General features: G+C 41.7%; 1 protein-coding gene across 2 annotated transcripts; it reads right to left on the bottom strand.

Moving 5' to 3' along the window:
- Positions 1-40: 40 nt before the first annotated feature.
- On the bottom strand, positions 41-18,755 carry LOC146701253 (leukocyte elastase inhibitor-like). 2 transcript variants are annotated; one of them, XM_085467632.1, is made up of 11 exons: positions 18,656-18,755; positions 18,512-18,538; positions 17,624-17,805; positions 5,132-5,314; positions 4,498-4,638; positions 3,566-3,683; positions 1,534-1,676; positions 1,076-1,153; positions 841-930; positions 589-769; positions 41-461 (listed from the first exon to the last, which is right to left on the bottom strand). In XM_085467632.1, exons 3-11 carry the CDS (start codon positions 17,798-17,800, stop codon positions 235-237), a joined length of 1,338 nt encoding a protein of 445 aa, XP_085323758.1. In that variant the 5' UTR covers positions 17,801-17,805; positions 18,512-18,538; positions 18,656-18,755; the 3' UTR covers positions 41-234. The 2 variants fall into 2 exon arrangements, with proteins under 2 accessions (XP_085323758.1, XP_085323757.1); XM_085467631.1 differs by having other exon boundaries at positions 18,512-18,755.
- Between the last annotated feature and the right edge of the window lie 663 nt (positions 18,756-19,418).

Genomic DNA, 19,418 nt, shown 5'->3' with positions numbered 1-19,418 from the left:
GACAGAGGTGACTTGATGTATTACAGTTACTTCCCAATTTACAGAAATGATGTGACTTCTGACATTTTCCTAGCAGGAAATGTGCTACTGTGGGACACTGAAAGAATAAACAGCAAGGCACGTTTTGTTTTAATAACTTTTCTTTACTTCATTTGTATGAACTAGGTTTACCTTACAAAATCTTATACTGTATATAATGTTTTATGTTTAATTCATGTCAATGTCAGCTCGTGTTTACTCGGGTGAGCAGTACCGGCCCACAAAGAGAATGCTCTTGGTGGGTTTATGTCGGATGAAGAAGATGAAGGGATGGTCGGCAACAAACTCAGCGGGAATCGTTATAGAGCGGACTTCCATGTCAACCCCAGTGGCAGCAGCAGCCTCAGTTCCTTCTTCATTTACATCCACGAAAGCCTTGTGGACAACTTTGGACACTATCAGGTCATTTGCTGGAGACATTCCTAGTAGATGAAGAGCCCAGAAATCAGTTGTGTTTTTTTCTTTACCAGATGATGTTTTGCAGTTTTTGTGCTCTCAATATAACTGTATAATTGATTCAGTGTGTCTCATTGGTGCAATATTTCTCACCAGAGAAGTCTCTCTTGTAGATGTCAAAAGCGTTCTCCATTCCCATGTTGGTCAGGATTTTCTCCAAGTCATACTTCTCCTCCATCTTAAATCGAGGGAGCTTGACATCAACCTCGTTGGGGCTCATCATGTCTGGGCGAGTCCAGTCCACAAAGTTCTGATAGGTCAGCTCCTTCTCCAGCTGTGTGGATACAGTGTCACTAGCTTGTCTGATTGAAACTGGACATTAAAGTACTGGTAAGTGCATCTTACCTTTTCCAAGCCTGTGGTATCATCTTCTATGTCATTAGGCAGGAATATGAGCATGCTGAGGTCATTTCCTTTATACGGCATCTCAAGAATCTGTCCAGAAACATTGTTTTTATTTATTACTCCATCAAAGATGATCTGACTTCCTAATCTAGAAATTTAGGCTGATATTTGTAAAAGACAAGTTTTAGATCATGCTGGTGAAATCCTGTAATAAGCTGAAAGTGATGGATGTTACCTTGCAGTTGGCCTCAGGAATGGTCGCAAAAGGAAATTTACTTTTCTGCTGCATCATCTTCACCGGCTTAGTGTCGTTCTGAAAAATAGGGGAGACAAGAGAAATGTTTTTTGTGTTTAGTCTCAAAATGATCTCAAAAAGTTCTGTCATGGTTTTATTCCAGCCATTGAGTGGATTTGGATGTAGAGCACACGTCACAACACAATTTGTTCTTGTTAGCCGAAGTTTGTGATGTGCTGTTGTTTGAGATTTATTTGAGAACTTATTGGATATTACATGAATAATAAACTGCATTGCATAACTGCATAAAGTTGGAAAGTGATCGTCCTAAAAGCACGATTTTATCCCCTCAGAGCTCCAGGCTTTATGTTCTCATTCAGCAAAGTCCACAGCTCGTTTGTAGTATGACAGATCAAAGTATAACTGCACCATCCTATGCTGCCTTTCTGCACTGTTACCTTGTTCAGTCGAAACTGCACATCAGCAGTCTTCTCCTCCTTAAACTGCGTGTTCCAGCTGCCCTTGAAGTAAATGGCATTCACGAGAACCAGCTTCGTCAGGCTACCCACTGCATCCTGGCTTAGCAAGTCCTTGATTTTATCTGGTAAAAAGAATTTATGAAAACTATTAACTATTACCAAAGATGCACTAGTTACTGTACAACATCTTCAGCTATAAAATCAGAAAACAGGGCAACAGCAAGATGGTTTTTATTTTAAAAAAGGGGGAAAAAGCTTTATGATCAGTATAACAGGGAACAAAAAACAAAAATTCAAGCGTAGGCTTGAAGCTACTGAGGTGGTTGTTAGCGGGGGTGACGCGATGCTTCTGGTATGCATGAATTAATTAAACAGTCCAATAACTCCAGCAGTACTTATCTTGTCCTTTTTGGTCTTTGTTCCAAACATTTTAAGATAAAAGCGCAGCGGTCACAAACGTTTTGCCTTCTTATGATTAACAACACACCTGACGCTGATTACGTGCGTCCACCTTAAATACCTTACATAAACCTACCATACAGGAACTTAAAAAGGTGGAATCCTCAGTGGTGCTTGGTGCCACACCCTCAGGGACTTTAATGTTATATAAAAACACTGACAGCTCAATATCTGCCTCAGTCACTCTCCCTGATCCAGCTGAGTCACCAATAGGAAAAATCTGCTTTTCACAGGAACTTGGTAACAGCAATAAGAGAATACGTAGTTTATTCCAAGAAGATATCGTCTCTCTCCCATATATAACATCTTATTGGAACCGATATGTTCCAGATATCAAGTGGAAGACAGTCTGGATGGTCCCCCATAAATATTTGATTGTAAATAAGGTGAAAGAAGTCTCATTTAAAATTCTACATAAATGTTATCCAGCCAGTCACTACATGGTCAAATTTAAAAGGGACATAAATACTAATTGTACTTTCTGTGGGGATCATCCAGAAACTGTGACGCATCTTTTTTGGTACTGTTCTTTTACACAGAGATTCTGGAAGGAATTTAGCAGGTTTGTTATTGTCCATATTTTAAGGGAGTTTTCTTTACGATGGGAAAATGTTTTATTCTGTTTGTTTAAGTTCCCCAAGAAGTATGAGAAATGTTTTTTATGATGAATTTGTTCATACTTTTAGCTACATTTTTTATCCATAAATGTAAGTTTACTAACAAAACACCATATTTCTGTCATTATTTTAAGGATGTGGAAATGTACATACAATCAATATCAGACTCCACCAACACAAAGGCTCTCAAAACAATACATGTATGTGTATTCTTATAATTGTTACCTTTTTCTTTTACTCTTGGCTTTTTGTGTTCATGTTCTGTTGTTTTGTATACTTCATCTGTTCGTATGTTGTATACTCATTGTTTGTTAAATAAAGTTTAAAAAAAAGAAACTTAAAAAGGTTACCTCTAGCGGCAACATAAGGTATCAACCCAAAAATGGCTCCTACAAAAATAATGTCTTCTTTCAACTGGGATTAAGATGTCTCATTTCCAGCAGGTGGCACCACAGTCCTATAACCCTCATAGAAAGTCCTTGTATCCTATTATTATAGATGGTAGATTTATAAATGGCCTGTATTTGTATCGCGCTTTTATAAAAACAATGAATGAATTTCCTGCTGCACTTAAGATAATATAAAGATATAGAATCAATAGCAGCCAATCCTAAATGGGCCTGAAAAATAAAAATATGTTAAAGACACAAGTGATCAAAGTAGAAGTACCCATCACATAATATAATAAGAATAGAAGAATTGGCCTGCTATTTACAGCAACATACTGCTGTGATGGTTTTATTAATAGCATGAAACCAAACAGTAAAACCCAGAGATAGTGCTGCTTAATACTGAATAGAAATTAGACTGGAAGAACTGGAAACAGAAAATAATGTGGACGGTGGACAATCCGGTAATAATGTCTCAACTGAACACAACACAACTGATCCCCAAGGATTTACAGTGGAGATCATTTAAAGTTACATTATGCTTACCTTGTGTCTGCTTCTCCACCCAGCTGTTGATGTGGACCCTGGCCTCCTCTGCATTTCCTTTGAAGTCCACAGACTCGAGCTCAGCGTTGTAATGCTTTTTGGTGCCTTTTAAAAATTCCTGGAATTGTGAAAATAAGTCACTCGAAACAGATTCAACAAACTACGGAGACTTCAATCAAGTTCAGTCACTGTGTTAAAACATTTTCAGTCCTTTGGATGCAGTTGAAGCTTGAACTAACCAGTCAGCCTTTGTCTAATAAAAGATTAAAGCAAATAGCTTGTTGGATGCCAATTTAAGTAGCCAGCATAGAAAAATACACAGATTGTGGGTAAGCTGGTTTGTAACGTTTCGGTTCAGATGGCAGCAGTTTTTGCTGACAAATGTACATTTTAGTATTTCTAAGTATTAATAAATTACTGTTTTACTTCTTTATATATTTCTTTATACTATTTGCAAATATTTTAAAAGTTTAATCTGCTGTGATGACTGGAACACAAAGGAGAGAAATGGTGCCTTGTCTCTTGTTATGAACTGTAAATAAATAAAACTGTAAAATGATTATATTTCATTTTAGTTTTATCTGTTTAGTTCTATTTTTTCAGTTTTACTGTTTTTGTGTTATTTAGTTTTAATGCAAATGTTTCTATTTTATTGCTGTGTTTTATGAAGACTTGTCTGTTTTTTATCATAGAACATATTCTTGTGAAATGTTTCCAGTAAATACAGTGAACTTGTACTACCACTACTACTGACTAGATGTAGCCAACTTCATGGTATTAAATTAGCATTACTGTCCTAAACTTTGTGTAAGTGAAAATCCAGGGAGCAGGGAGAAACGTGCACAGCTTTGGTCTCATGACTTATAACAGGGCTCACTGCACAGGTTAGTCATTTATTGTAAGTCTAAGTAACAACAGGTTTCCTCTCACACCTCGAGAAACGTGTAGGACCGATCCCCGTAAAGTCTGTTGGCAAGACTGAGGGAGTATGGAGCATCAGCCTTGTTCAGATCAGTTAGTAGTTTGGCAAACTTGGCGTGGACATCGTCCTCGTCGGTCTGGGGTTTCAGACACTGTGAACAGCCAGAGAAGACTTACGTGTTATAAAGCCACGATGAACCAAAGACAGATGAAAGACAGCTAATATGGCTAACATAACTCTGCATTGGCCTTTTTGAATGTATCAATGTTAGTTTGTTTTCATTTGGTAATAGCTTTCTCATAACTAACATCCACTGAATGATTGGATTCAAAGTCTTAAGGAACTGAAGGGCTCAGTAGTAATCTGTATTTACAAGGCCTCCTGCATCTTTTGGAAAGAATACAGAAAAAGGACAAACAGACGCAACAAACGCTCAAATATGTTAAACATTTAGAACATGTATGATGTTACGCTTTTGTTGACACTGAACTTTTCACCTGCTGCATAAATCTGCTTTCTACTAATTCTGTTTTAAGGTGTTAGCTATGTGTTGGATATATGTGGTGGGAAGTTTGGTGTGAGATACTCTGGAGCTAAAACCTTGAATTTCCCTGTCAGATCACAGTTATTCGCTTTGTTACCACCTTGCGCAGGTAGCCCGGCAGTCTGGTTTGCTGCTGAATCTGCGTCTGCATCTGCGTCCGCGTCTGCATCCGTGTCTGCATCAGGGTCTGCATTGGCGTCTGTAGCGACGACGTTTCTGACTGTGTTTGTGTCGGTTTCTCTTCTGCCGGCTTTAGTTTTTCAACCTCAGTAAAGCCGAGGACCTGTGAGGGAGGAATCACTGTTGACATTTTCATAGTTTGTTTGTGTGTGAATATGTGAATGCATGCATGCATTACACATGTTATTTGGATATAAATATGTTTGAGCAGACATTCTGTGGTGACCTGCTTCCCTTTTGGAAATAAAAAAATAAATCCACATGACAAAAAGTCTCAAATTTAAGGTTAAAGAAATATGGAGGGTTATGGACACATTTCACCTCTCCTCTATGTTATATATGGTAATGAAAGTATTCGGCAGCCTAGAAGCCATGCATGTACATATTCTGCACCAAACCAAAAACTCTCAGGTAGAAATACATTATTATATTCATACAGTATTGTACTGGACGTTGACACATACTTAACAAGCCATGTGATCACAGACTTGGCCATTGAAGAATATCCCATTTCTTGTCTTGAGAAACTCTCTGGTTTATTTTGCAACAGTTTTTAGTTTATTTCCATTTGAACTGTGAAGCTTTGTCTAAATGGTTTAGCTGAATCACCATAATAGCTTATTATTGTAATATTGGGTTTCTGGGCTTTATTCTGTGGTAAAATATTAACGACTACTGTTATTAAAGCCACAAATTTTCCCCTTGCTTTGGCAAAGATCATCTGCTTTTATTTGCACTTTCAATATCTACTTATATTCCACATATAATACTGATAGGAGCAAAACCAGCCTTTGTACACAAATCATGATCTGTTTGCCAGATATGTAGTGAAATGACATGATTGATGTAATCATTCTGTAATCCATACTCCTGTATAACCATCAGCAGTTTTGTTTGTTTGTTTGTTTTGTTTTGTTTGTTTTTTTGGGGGGGGGCTTTGTTTCTTTTGTCGGTTGCACGGACCAATACTGTAACAGTTTACCAGTGTACAGTTTGGTTTGTATCATATCTATCTTATAGACTCCAATTTGTACATGTAAATGGAGAGTCCTCTTCACACACTGAGGTTAATTATGGAGTTCCACAGGGTTCAGTGCTAGGACCAATTCTGTTTACATTATACATGTTTCCCTCAGGCAGCATCATTAGAAGACATAGCATAAATTTTCACTGCTATGCAGATGACACCCAGCTCTATCTATCCATGAAGCCAGGTAGCACACACCAATTAGTTAAACTGCAGGAATGTCTTAAAGACATAAAGACCTGGATGGCTGCTAACTTTCTGCTTCTTAATTCAGATCAAACTGAGGTTATTGTACTCGGCCCTGAAAATCTTAGAAATATGGTATCTAACCAGATTCTTACTCTGGATGGTGTTACCTTGGCCTCCAGTAACGCTGTGAGGAACCTTGCAGTCGTATAGTACCATATCACCCTATTAGAGCACTTCGCTCTCGCTCTGCAGGCCTACTTGTTGTTCCTAGAGTATTTAAAAGTAGAATAGGAGGGAGAGCCTTCAGTTTTAATGCCCCTCTTCTGTGGAACCAGCTTCCAGTTTGGATTCGGGAGACAGAAACTATCTCTACTTTCAAAATTAGGCTTAAAACTTTCCTTTTTGCTAAAGCATATAGTTAGGGCTGGAGCAGGTGACCCTGAATCCTCCCTTAGTTATGCTGCAATAGACATAGGCTGCCGGGGATTCCCATGATGCATTGAGTTTTTCCTTTCCAGTCACCTTTCTCACTCACTATGTATTAACAGACCTCTCTGCATTGAATCATATCTGTTATTAACCTCTGTCTCTCTTCCACAGCATGTCTTTATCCTGTCTTCCTTCTCTCACCCCAACCAGTCGCAGCAGATGGCCCCGCCCCTCCCTGAGCCTGGTTCTGCCGGAGGTTTCTTCCTGTTAAAAGGGAGTTTTTCCTTCCCACTGTCGCCAAAGTGCTTGCTCATAGGGGGTCATATGATTGTTGGGTTTTTCTCTGTATCTATGAAGCACCTTGAGGCGACTTTTGTTGTGATTTGGTGCTATATAAATAAAATTGAATTGAATTGAATTACAGTTCACTTCTTCAGTAAATAGCAGCACTGTGCAGTAGAAATATATCATTATGAGTAAAACCTCTGCCTTTAAATGTTACTAAGGAGTACAAGGCTGTAAAAATATATATTGTTTCTCTATGTGGAACATTATATATTATTGTCACAGTTGGGCGGAAGCTGACTGTGTGGAGTGAGGAGGAGAATCCAAATGCAGACACGCAAAAACAAAACTTGATTCTAACAGAAAAAGCGCCATTTATTATGGCTGATTAAGCAGTACAAAAATAAAAAGGCGAAATCAATTCAAAGCTAAACAATAACCTGAACCGGGGAAAACTAGAAAGAAAACACAAAATATCCTAAACATAAAAAAATGTGACGTGGAGAAAATAAACATGAAAAACCTTTAAAAGTGGATGAGGCATGAAAGCGCACAGATTGGCTGTATCCCAATTCAGGGTCTGCAGCCTTAAAGGCCGCATTTTAAGGCCGATTACGTCACCGCGACGCGACGAAGGCTGTCCCAATTCGAAGGCTGCTCGAAATGCGGCCCTCAAATGCGTCCGTCATTTCCCTGAATTTTAAGGACGTGGCGGTGTAGACTTCGTGGCCCAACATATCCCAGAATGCATAACGCGGCGGTGGGTATGGATAATTTTGCCGAAAAAAACGGCGGATGAGGGGCGGCCGAAGAGTAGACTTTAAGTACTGAATATTATGTCACTTATTTATGTGCAGATGTTTAATAATGAAGAACATTAAAACATTACTGTTGGCCACATGTCGGCAAAGTTATGTAACATTAGTGACGTTTGTACTAACTTGGTTTTAAAGCCTTTACTTTAAAATATACGCCGTTCAATAGCTGAGCTTAATCTTACAGAGAATGATCAAAGCTCTTGTAGAAACAAACAAACAAATGAACAAAAGATTTTCTCCTTCATTTCTGTCAAACAAAGTTGTATGACACGTTTCCAGCTGTTAGTATCATGGTTGCTAGGCAACCTGGGCAGCGCAACGGCGGCTAGACCGTCCCATTTCACAAGCCTCGCACTTCCGGCCTTAGCGGTCTTTAAGTATGCGGCCCTTGAGGATCGTTGAGGCTGCGTACTTTAAGGCTGCAGACCTTGAATTGGGATACAGCCATTAAGTGCACACAGGAGGTGATCAGGGGAAGCGGAAACACACGGGGAAACAGCTGATTAGAATGAATATAATGATGCCACACGGGAAGTGAAACTAAACACAATGAACATGGGACACCCGATCTCTTCAAAATAAAACAGGAAACCTAACAGGATGGAGATATGACACGAACTTGACAACACAGGACATGCAGACAAGAAACACGACAAGTTAAGACACGCAGACTCAACATGACAAACCTAGGAGGGAGACTTAAACAGAGAGGGTGATGAAACAAAGAGATCTAAGAAACACTGAACTAAAACAGCAACCTAGGCAAAATAAAATGAGCTTAATTCATTAAGATAAGTAAACTTGTCGAAATGGTTGAAACTCATTTACCTTATAATGCCGAGTTGTTTATTCAGTACAATATATTTTATTAGTTCATCAAATTTGTGCAATGCTAGGTCTAAATCTGACAAGTGGGATGGAACTACAGATAATATTAAAATATTCAAACAAGAATGTTGAGCTTAAAAATGGGACGTAGTGGGACTTCCGGTTTATGTGACTATGGCGTAGGTCGCACCGAGCGTAGCTCCTGCAGAGTCTAGTTATTATCTAGCATTTCCAGGCACATTTTGACGGGTTTTTTCTTTTTGTTTAGTTCCGAGACAAGACTGTTTTTGCTTTTTGTGTTTACAATGTCGCGTAAGGTTAATAAGAGCGCAAGCACCTCTCAGCCAAACTTGCGGCCTGCTGCTAACACTGCATCCCCGCCTCGTGGTAAAACTTCGCCACTGCCTGGGTCACCCGACACGCCGCTCGTCGATACGGAAAAATTCACGAAGGCTGAACTCCTCTCTGAACTTAGTGAAGAAATTTCAGCACTGTTTAAAAAGGAACTGACGACAGCGTTTGCGGAGAATCTCACGTCTATCAGGTCCGACATACAGCAACTAAAAACGGACCTTTCCTCAGATATAACTACCATGCGGCAGGAATTCGCTGGCCTCACAAGCACAGTTACGGAGATGGAACAGTCTCTCTCCACATGCACGGATGATATTGTCCACCTCCAAGCCAAAGTGGATGCGATGTCAAAGGAGTTGGCCAAATTGGAGAATAAATGCGAGGATTTGGAGTCCAGGTCTCGCCGCAATAATATACGCATTGTTGGTGTGCCAGAGGAGAACGTCCTGTCCGCTACAGATGTGTCCGTGCTGTTGATGGAGGCATTTCAGCTTGGGAAGGAGCCGCTTGTAGACAGAGCCCACCGAACTTTGGCCCCCAAACCTAACACCGGTGAACGCCCCCGTGCTATGGTTGTGAAGCTGCACTATTACGCTGACTGTGCTAGGATTCTCCAGAAGGCCAGGGAGCTGCAGAGGGTGCAGATAAATAATATGACCATTTCTGTGTTCCCCGACCACACCGCTAAGACAGCGCGGGCCCGTGCGGCTTTCAATGAGGTCCGTCGCCAGCTTCGCGGCATCCAGGGAGTCCGATTTGGGATCCTCTATCCGGCAAGACTACGGATCACTTATCAAGGAATGCAGCGCGACTTCGTCTCGCCAGATGAGGCCAAGGAATATATTAAGACAATAACCACGCGATAAAAAATATAGCGGGACAATGTTTGTTTGTTTGAAATAGCGCATGATCCAAATCCAAACATCATTGTGGTAAGCTAAGTTTGTTACTCTGCCAAACACTTGTTTTGTTTTACCTGTCTAATAGTAAAGTATAATTGGGTTATTTTTATTTTATTTGTGCCTTTTAATCTATTGAGAAATGACTCTGTTGGAGCTTTGGTTTGACACGGTTCGTTTCGTAGTCGGGAGCGTTTTTGTTCAGATTGCTCCGAGTGGGAGCGTGCACTGCCGTCTCCATCGTTTGGGGATGGGGGCTTTTGCTGTGCAGGGGGGAGGCGGGAGGGTGCATTTGACGTGTTATTATTATTTTTATTCTGAAGCTGTACTTCTGTTGTTGTGGGTTTGCGTTGTGTGTTTGTGTGAGTGTGTTTTTCCCACTTGTTCTTTCTTTGGGGGTGAAGAAATAAGTATTTTCTCTTTTATCTTTCTGCAATGACCAGTACTTCAGGTCAGTCCTTAGGCAATAGTGGTATTAGATTTTTAACTTGGAATGTCAAAGGTACAATTAAAACCCAGGAGGGCATGGAGCTACCTGCCAGGGAGCAGCAGGTAAGCGCATAGTCCCTCCTGATAGCCCTTAATGTCTAAGTGTATTTAAAATTGAGAGGTGGGCAACGACGTCAGGGGTGAGGTATACACCCTGATGGTAATTTGGACTCCGTGATTGTGCCCACCCCCAAGATCCTATATGTATGTGTAATGAGAGTGTGAATAATGTGAATGTCTAAGTTGTGGGATAAAATTGAGGCAGAGGCAGCCAGAAGGGGACGGGGGGACGGGGGGGGGGGGGGGGGGTAGCCTCCTCTGCACCCTGGTGACATACCCCTACTCCAAGGCCCTGCATGTGTGGGTGGTTGTGGTGGAGCTGGAAGAGGGAGGCAGCTGGAGATGGGGAGGGAAGGAAGGGAGGGGCAGGTAACCCCTCCCTGGGGCCAGCTCCCCCGCTGACCCCAGTAGGCACTCCCATACTCCGCGACCCGCCAGGGAAAGGGGGCCCAGGCCCATCCAGACCGAGGCCCAGTGCAGCAGCGCCCCCCGGCCCCACAGAGCCCGGGACAGTCCACCCAACCCCACCACAGAGAAAACTGCACCCACCCCACCATCCACTCATCTTCCAGACTACATAAGACAGTAAACGCCCAGGCTGAGATCTTCCTCCACCTCTCCTGTATCTCCCCCTCCTGCAGAGAGAGTTCCTGAAGAGAGGAGAGCTCCTGCAAGATGTGACAATCTCCCCCACCAGTTGAAGATTGCACCTTAGAACACACATGCATCAACACTACAATGAGCGGGTGGAGGGAGGTTTGGAGTCTTCTCCCACCCCCGTTCTCTGCGGCCTGCTGGAGCGGGAGGGCTAAGAGGAGTTGGCCGTCCGACTGCGGTCTGGGGTGTGGGGCCTCCCTGCTGCTACGGAGTCGGGGTGGTCTGCCTCTCCCCACCGCAGGGAAAAGGGTAACACCACCTGGGTCTGGGTGCAGTTCCCCCCTCCAGGGGCAAGGGTACCTAGACCCGGTTTGTAGAGTATGCTTGGGGAGTGTGATCGTGTGTACAGCGTCTCTTTATGTCTGTCTCCACGTTGGTTGAGTGTGGAGTAAGTGCACATGAGAGCATGAGGGTGGGAATGGATGTTTGTGTCTGTGTGTGCCTGTATGTCTGTGTCTATATGTCAGGTTGGGTATCAGACGCCACCTCTTTGGGGACATCTCAGGCCCTCCAAGGTTTGGAGGCCTATCTCCACCCACCACCACTTCCCCTGCCGGTGGCGGACTCCCTCAGGTGTCGGTGCGTTGGTGGTTCTTTGTGTCTGGGGGTGGGCGTCCGGGTACACACCGGCTCACTCCTTGGCGGCCGCTTATTGGGGCCTGGAGCCTGGGGCTCGCTCGGGCCCCTTCGGAGGTGGGGTGCCCCCGGCCTCTCGGCCTGGGGCTCGGTCACTCAGGCACAGCTGGGGGCCGGCAGAGCTCATGGGCGCGTCACTGCAACCCCCCCTGGCTTCTGCTCCGCGGCTGCTGAGTGAACCCTCATCTGGGACTCTCCTCAGCTCTTACTGGAACAGTGGCGCGGCTGCCCCTCTGTTGGTCTTCCATGGTCTCTTGTGTTCTGGGGGCCTCTGGATGTCTGGAGTTTTGATCTCCTCCATACCCGCTTCACACCCTGGAGGACGGGGCTGTGGCCCCCCCACACTCCCTAGCAGATCGTTACATGGAGAAACCTTCGGAATACAAGCGCGCTGATCCACACAGGTATGCACACGGGTGTTCACTGCTCGTAGACCCAAATTACACCTTTCTTGGCCGCTACTTCGAAGCACATCTGTCCTGCGTGCTGCACAACAACATTGAATATTTAGTATTTACTGCTGTTTACACTTAGCTAGATTAATGCGATGGTGTTGTGTTTAGTATGTTGCTTTGTTTTTTTTTGCTTGTTTTCTATTTTTCTCTCAACAGGTGATCCAGGAGATTTTTATTTTTTTTTCTCCCCCCCTTTCTCACTGTCCCTCTCCCCTTCTGTTTTCCCTTTCCTTCCTCTTTCTTTCTCCCTTTCCTATCCCTCACTCATGTCTGTCCCGTCTGTAACATCTGAAAATAAAATATAATAAATAATAAAAACAAAGATCGACCAAATGGACCAATACGGCAATGCCACGATGATCCATTTGGCAAACTAAATCCATTGGGTATCCTTGTTGGTCTTCAGACAACAATTCTGATGGCTAAAGAACCAAATGGGACAGGCAAAAAAAAAAAAAAAAAAAAAAAAGAGGAATGTCAAAGGTATGAATAGCCCAATTAAACGATCTAAAATATTCTCGCCTCTTAAACGTTTAAAGAGTGATCTAATGTTTTTGCAAGAGACCCATTTGCGAAATCGGGATCATCTTAGGCTCAGGTGCCCATGGGTGGGTCATACTTTCCATTCAATGTTTAATTCAAAAGCCAGGGGGGTGGCGATCTTAATAAACAGAAGGGTACAGTTTACAGCCTCTGAGATTAAAGCTGACAAAAACGGGGGATATTTGGTTGTTGTAGGCACCATGTACAATGTACCCGTCCTCTTAGTCAATGTGTATGCGCCAAATTTTGATAATCCAGGTTTTACAGATGATGCTATTTTTGAGTAGTCTCCCTTCCCTTGATACTCATCTTTTGATATTGGGTGGTGACTTAAACTGTGTTATTGATCCTGCCTTAGATCGCTCGAATCCTCGGACCCTGACCCAATCCTCTATGTCCAAGTCTATTTCGGAGTTTATGTTTCAGAATGGTTTTGTAGATCCCTGGAGGTTTTCTAACCCTACCACCAGAGCGTACTCTTTCTTTTCTCAGGTACATCAGTCCTTTTCGCGGATTGATTATTTTTTTGTGGACGGTTCCCTTATTCCAAAAGTACTGTCATCTACGTATCATCCTATTGTCATTTCCGATCACGCACCACTTAGCGTTGACATCAAGCTCATAGCCCAGTCCTCTTTTTCCTCACCCTGGAGATTTAACTCTTTGTTGCTTTCGGATGAGGGGTTTGTTACCATTATCAAATCTGCAATTGATGAATTTATGGTGTTTAACGACAGCGATACTGTTATGAGGTCATTGCTTTGGGAATCTCTCAAGGCATATGTGCGCGGGCAAATAATTTCTTTCTCTGCCCATTCCACTAAAAGCCACAAAGCCAAACTTCAAACTTTGACTACACGAATTTGTGACATAGATAGACAGGTTCTTGACATTCCCACTCCTGATTTGCATAAAAGACGACTTGACTTGCAGACCGAATTTGATTTACTTTCTACGGCAGATGCTGAACGTCTTTTACTTCGTGCGCGTGCGACTTATTATGAACATGGTGATAAGCCCAGAAGGCTTTTGGCCCATCAGTTAAAACGTCAGGCCTCTTCTCGATTAATTTCTCAAATTAAAGATGCGGCAGGCAACTTGGTCTCTGATTCAAAGGAAGTAAATGAGGTGTTTAAGACGTATTATTCCTCCCTATATGAATCTGAATCTGCTGCTGACGCCTCTGAGATGGATTCTTTTTTTAACGGTCTTATAATGCCCACTGTCGATCCTGTTATAGCTGAACAATTAGATGCCCCTTTTAGGTTGGATGAAATTGTGCATGCAATCAAGACCATGCACAATAGTAAGGCACCAGGACCTGACGCGTTTTCAGTTGAATTTTTAAAAACATTTATAGACAAGTTAGCCCCACTACTTCTTTCAGTGTATAATGAATCTTTTGAACGTGGTCTATTGCCCCCTACATTGTCTCAAGCACTAATTACTGTTCTCTTAAAGAAGGGTAAGGATCCTACGTCTTGCACCTCATATAGGCCTATTTCACTGCTGAATGTTGATGTTAAAGTCTTGGCTAAAATTTTAGCAATTCGCCTTGAAAAGGTTCTTCCTACTATTATTTCAGATGAACAGAATGGCTTTATTAAAGGCCGCCAGCTGTTCTTTAATGTCCGCACGCTTTTGAATGTCATTCTTTCCCAACACTCGACCACTAATTCAGAAGTAGTTATCTCACTTGATGCTGAGAAAGCTTTCGATCGTGTGGAGTGGAGCTTTCTCTTTGCGGTCTTACAAAGATTTGGTTTCAAGGACAGATTCATTTCATGGATTCGACTGTTGTACAAGGCACCCCAAGCCAGTGTATAGACAAATGGTGTTTCCTCTGGCTACTTCTCATTGTCACGCGGCACGAGATAGGGTTGCCCCCTGTCCCACCTACTTTTTGCTATTGTAATTGAACCCCTATCTATAGCTTTGAAGGCCCTTCCTCATTTTCGTGGTATTTCCCGGTCAGGCCTTGACGTAAAATTGTCTTTGTATGCAGATGACCTGCTTCTATATGTTTCTGCTCCCTTATCTAGCATACCATCGATTGTGTCTCTATTAAACAAGTTCGGCTCTCTGTCAGGTTACAAAATAAATCTTCTTAAAAGTGAATGTTTCCCCATAAATTCTTTAAGTCTTACACTTAAACAATCTGACATTCCTTTTAGACTTAGCCCTGCCGGCTTTAAATATTTGGGAGTTAACGTGACTCGTACTTTGTCTTCTCTATACTCTTCCAATTTCTCCCCTTTAATGACTCAAATTCAATCAGATTTTCAGAGATGGAATTCACTACCTTTGTCACTAATTGGTCAGATCAATGCTGTAAAGATGAACATTTTGCCTCGATTGTTATTTCTGTTTCAGAATATTCCTATATTTTTACCTAAAGCTTTTTTCAAAAAGTTAGACCAGCTAGTTACATCGTTTTTGTGGGGAGGGAAACACCCCAGGGTGAGGAAATCATTATTGCAGAGACTGATGTTTGATGGTGGTCTTGCCTTGCCTAACTTTTTATTTTACTATTGGTCCTCTCATATTCACAAATTGACCCATTAGCTTCAATCTCAAGAACTGCTGTGGTGTAAACTGGAACGCCTGTTGTGCACTTCCTCATCCTTAGAAGCTTTATTGTTCTCTCCACTACCACTTAAGCCTTCTCATTTCACCCAAAATCCCGTGGTACAGTCTAGTCTAAGGGTCTGGTCACAACTCAGGAGTCATTTTAAGTACATCTCTGCGTCAGTACAGATGCCCATCACGCAGAACCATCTGTTTACTCCTGGCCTCATTGATGGTACCTATGTACAGTGGAAGCATCATGGTATTAATACCTTTAAGGATCTCTATAAAGATGGCACTTTCTTAACTTTTTTAGACCTGTGTTCAGAAACAAATCTTCCGGCTACCAATCTATTCCGTTATTTTCAGGCACGGCATTGCACTTCTGCTCTCTTCCCCTCCTACCCTCTTCTTCCTAATGTCCAACCATGGGAGGAATTCTTATCCCTTAAACCCAATAAGAATTCAATTATATCTTTAATATATGAACAACTTATGGATTTAAATGTCCATTCAGTTGCTAAAATTAGGGGGGCTTGGGAGCGGGAGTTAGGAGTAATTTTTTCGGATCAGCAATGGGAGAAAGCAGTATCCAATGTCCGTTATAGTACGTCCTGTGCCAGGTTGCAACTTATCCAGTTCAAGGTGTTGTACAGGGTTTACTATTCAAAGTCTCGTCTGTCTGAGATTTACCCACAAGTGATGGATCAGTGTGAGAGATGTCATGCCACCCCATGTGACCTAGGCCATATGTTCTTTCTGTGCCCAAGACTCCATGGCTTCTGGAGTCAGTATTCAGTTATTCTTTCCAAGGCTCTTGGGACCCAAATCTGCATGGACCCTTTTCTAGCTGTTTTTGGGCTTCCAGTCAACACTGGTCTAACCGACCCTACACATTTCAAAATTTTAGCCTTTACATCACTTTTGGCTAGACGTTGCATCTTACTCCTTTGGAAATCTTCAAAGCCACCTTCAGTTTCTTTTTGGTTTAGAGATGTGATGTCATTTCTTAAATTGCAAAAGATAGGCCTTGTGGCGAAGGGCAAATACAGAGAATTTTATCGTATCTGGGGCCCCTTCGTAGACTATTGCAAGTCATTAAATGCTCTACCTGCTGATTAATATCATATCTCTCCCCCCCCCCCCCCCCCCCTTTTTTTTTTTTTGTGTTTGTTTTGGGGTTTGTTGTTTGTGTTTGTTTTGGGTTACTTATTAGGTTTTGTTTTGTTTGTTTATTTAAGTGTGTGTGTGTGTGTGTGTGTGTGTGTGTGTGTGTGTGTGTGTGTGTGTGTGTGTGTGTGTGTGTGTGTGTGTTATCGTATCTGTTCATGTAAGAAAAACTAAAAAAAATATGTGAGGGGAACAGATTGTATTGTCATTGTAAACCACTGTACACTTGTCTCTCAATAAAAATATGAAAAAGAAAAATGGGACGTAGTGTAAAGCAGGGCAGGGTAAAGGCTGATCATTTTTGTCATTTACACAGTAAAAAACATAAAGGTTGAAAATGTATTATAGTTTAACAACTTTGGTTGAGAAGTTAACAATTATATTTTATGTTTGTCAATTTTTTTGTCCATATCAACTTGTGTTTAAGTCGCAAACACTAACAGGGGAAAAAAAAGCCTGCCTGGGCTTGTTCTTGTCTAATTCCAGTAGCTAATCGGGAACTTGTCCTGACTGAAATTCAAAGTCTCCTGTTTGATGTCATGCTTCACAGTGCAGTGGAATTCATTATTCCTTTCCTGAACCTCAGCCAACACAAGCATTCCCTACCTGTTTTGCTGACACTGGGAAACCAAGTGAGTAATGAATGCCTGCACAGACACTTTCTCCTGTCACACCCCACTCTGCCTGCTGGGTTAAAAAAAATTCCACTAGAAACCCTCCTCAAACCTTCCCATTATCCCCATTATAAAAATGTATTAAAATATATTTGTGATCTCCTATTATTATCTCCTTTCAATACAAAATAACCTGCTTTTACTCTCCTTTAAATCCTTCATACATCACTGTACTGTGCACTCAGTTACCCGAACACCTGAAACCACACCTTCCTCTTTTTATCTTGATGAGACAGATTCACACACACTTCCCATAATATTTGAAAGCAGACGCTCTGATCCCAATGGGTGCCACAACATGTATGTATTTCACAACATGTGCATATTCTACCTCTGACATCTGTGTGGCTGTGCTGCCCCTCGCCCCCAGCATCAGCATGGCGAGGGCTGCAGAGACGCTGAGACCAGAGTAGAAGATGTTTCCAGTGCTGTCCTCCTCACTCAACGTTTTGAGCATAGCCAGAGAGAAGGCAGTGCTAGCTTTGGATACAGGGACTGATGATGCCATTGTATCTAAAAATAAATAAATAAATAAATATTAAACTGATGTCATATATCAACGTGTTGATACAGGTTGCCACTTTTTTCTGCCACTATTTTTTATATAGTAATAAACAATCAAGCTTTTAATAAAGTTCAAAGACTTACAGCAAATGTATGCACAGCATTTAAAGAACAGACACTTCTTTATAAATTCTGCATTTCTTCCTGGTATCCTGAATTTTAGCTTCTGGGCAAAATCCTGCCTGATTGTGATCTGTTTAAGGAATGTCCTCAAAAACCAACAATCCAGGAGCAATTTGGTGGCAATCTGTGTGTTTTCCAGTGTGATGACGCAAAAGGAAAAGTGATAACAATGCAGCTTGGAGATAATCAAATTAATATTTTGGATCCAGGAAACTCTTTAGATCTTAGTCTGATCTATAATCTATGATCAATCCTTAAAAGTGCAGTGATGAGGCAGGGATGGGTCCTCCTCAGTCAGGATATAGCCCAGACGCTTGTGCCAGGAAGAATTTCAGAAGATAAGAAGGGTCACATTTGATTTGTTTACCAATAAAAGAAACTTATGAAATGTTTATGATTCTCCATCAGAAACATGTAGAGAATAAGCTGAATAAAAAGGGAACATGTATGAAACACAAAATTTGCACCATTCCCAAAGTTTTTGTCAATGACTTTGGACAAAACTTATTTTCCTCATGATCTCTTCACTTACCTTTAAATCTCTGTTGATCCCGATAAACTGTATCAGAAGGTATGAAAGAAGAGCTGTTAGTCGCGTAAAGTCTGACCGTTACCTTTCTCTGTTACCTTTCTTATCCTCACGCTCCAGTAACAATGATTGACATCCTCTACTTACTGACATAAAATCTTCCTCTGACTCAAGGAATGATCCAGACTGTTTCAGTTAAATGGCGCAGTTTTTAAGCCTTCTCTGACACACCCAGGCTCATGTAGGTGGCTTCAGCTTGAGAAATGATTAAGAGCTCACACCCATTAGTGAAACATGCACCCACCCTGATGGGTGCACATCTAGTGCCAATGGGTGTGTCTTGGACCCGTTTCCTCAAGTTACCCTGAAAAGAAAAAACTCATACAGAAAAGGGATGGATGGATAAATGGATGCTAAGAAGAAGACAAAGTGCAAGTAATAGTTGATAGTTTATTTAATAATCTTCAGAAGCAGCTCCATACAAATTGTTCTTTGTTTACGATGTTTATATGTGAGGTGTGTTTGAGATGCTGTGCAAATGAGTCACATTTTCCACATGCAGGAGTCTGTCTGGTGGGTAGGTGCGTGATGACCAATCATACAAAGAGATCATTACTAAAGAAGACATTGAAAGGGAAGCTCTTTAAAATTTTCCTCGTTTAAATTAATCACAGAATGACTGATCCAAAAAAAAAAGAAGAAGAAAGACTGGAAGCGCTCCAGTAGGTGCCATTTGAAAGGACTCTTTTGTCCATTTACACTGAAAATATTTGGATAATGTTTGATGTATTCTAAACCATATTTGCACACATTTTTTTTCTCCCTCTACTACATGATGACAAAAATGACAAAGTGCAAAATGTCTTTGCGGTTATTCACCACAGTACTCTGATTTATTTCAGAATTCAAA

This window comes from Copadichromis virginalis, linkage group LG9, assembly GCF_057382275.1.
Source record: "Copadichromis virginalis isolate Kocher_CV1m ecotype Utaka linkage group LG9, C_Virginalis_male_GT1.1, whole genome shotgun sequence".
Taxonomy (NCBI): Eukaryota; Metazoa; Chordata; class Actinopteri; order Cichliformes; family Cichlidae; genus Copadichromis; species Copadichromis virginalis.
Note: the sequence above shows the minus strand (reverse complement) of the source record. Positions and strands in the feature narration are given on the sequence as shown.

Excerpts from the sequence above, each read along its gene's own strand:
- LOC146701253 (XM_085467631.1), bottom strand. The coding sequence starts at position 17,800 with ATGGCATCATCAGTCCCTGTATCCAAAGCTAGCACTGCCTTCTCTCTG. Across the intron at positions 5,315-17,623 it reads CAGCCACACAGATGTCAGAG|GTCCTCGGCTTTACTGAGGT; the intron begins GTAGAATATGCA and ends CCTCCCTCACAG. Across the intron at positions 3,684-4,497 it reads GGTCCTACACGTTTCTCGAG|GAATTTTTAAAAGGCACCAA; the intron begins GTGTGAGAGGAA and ends TCACAATTCCAG.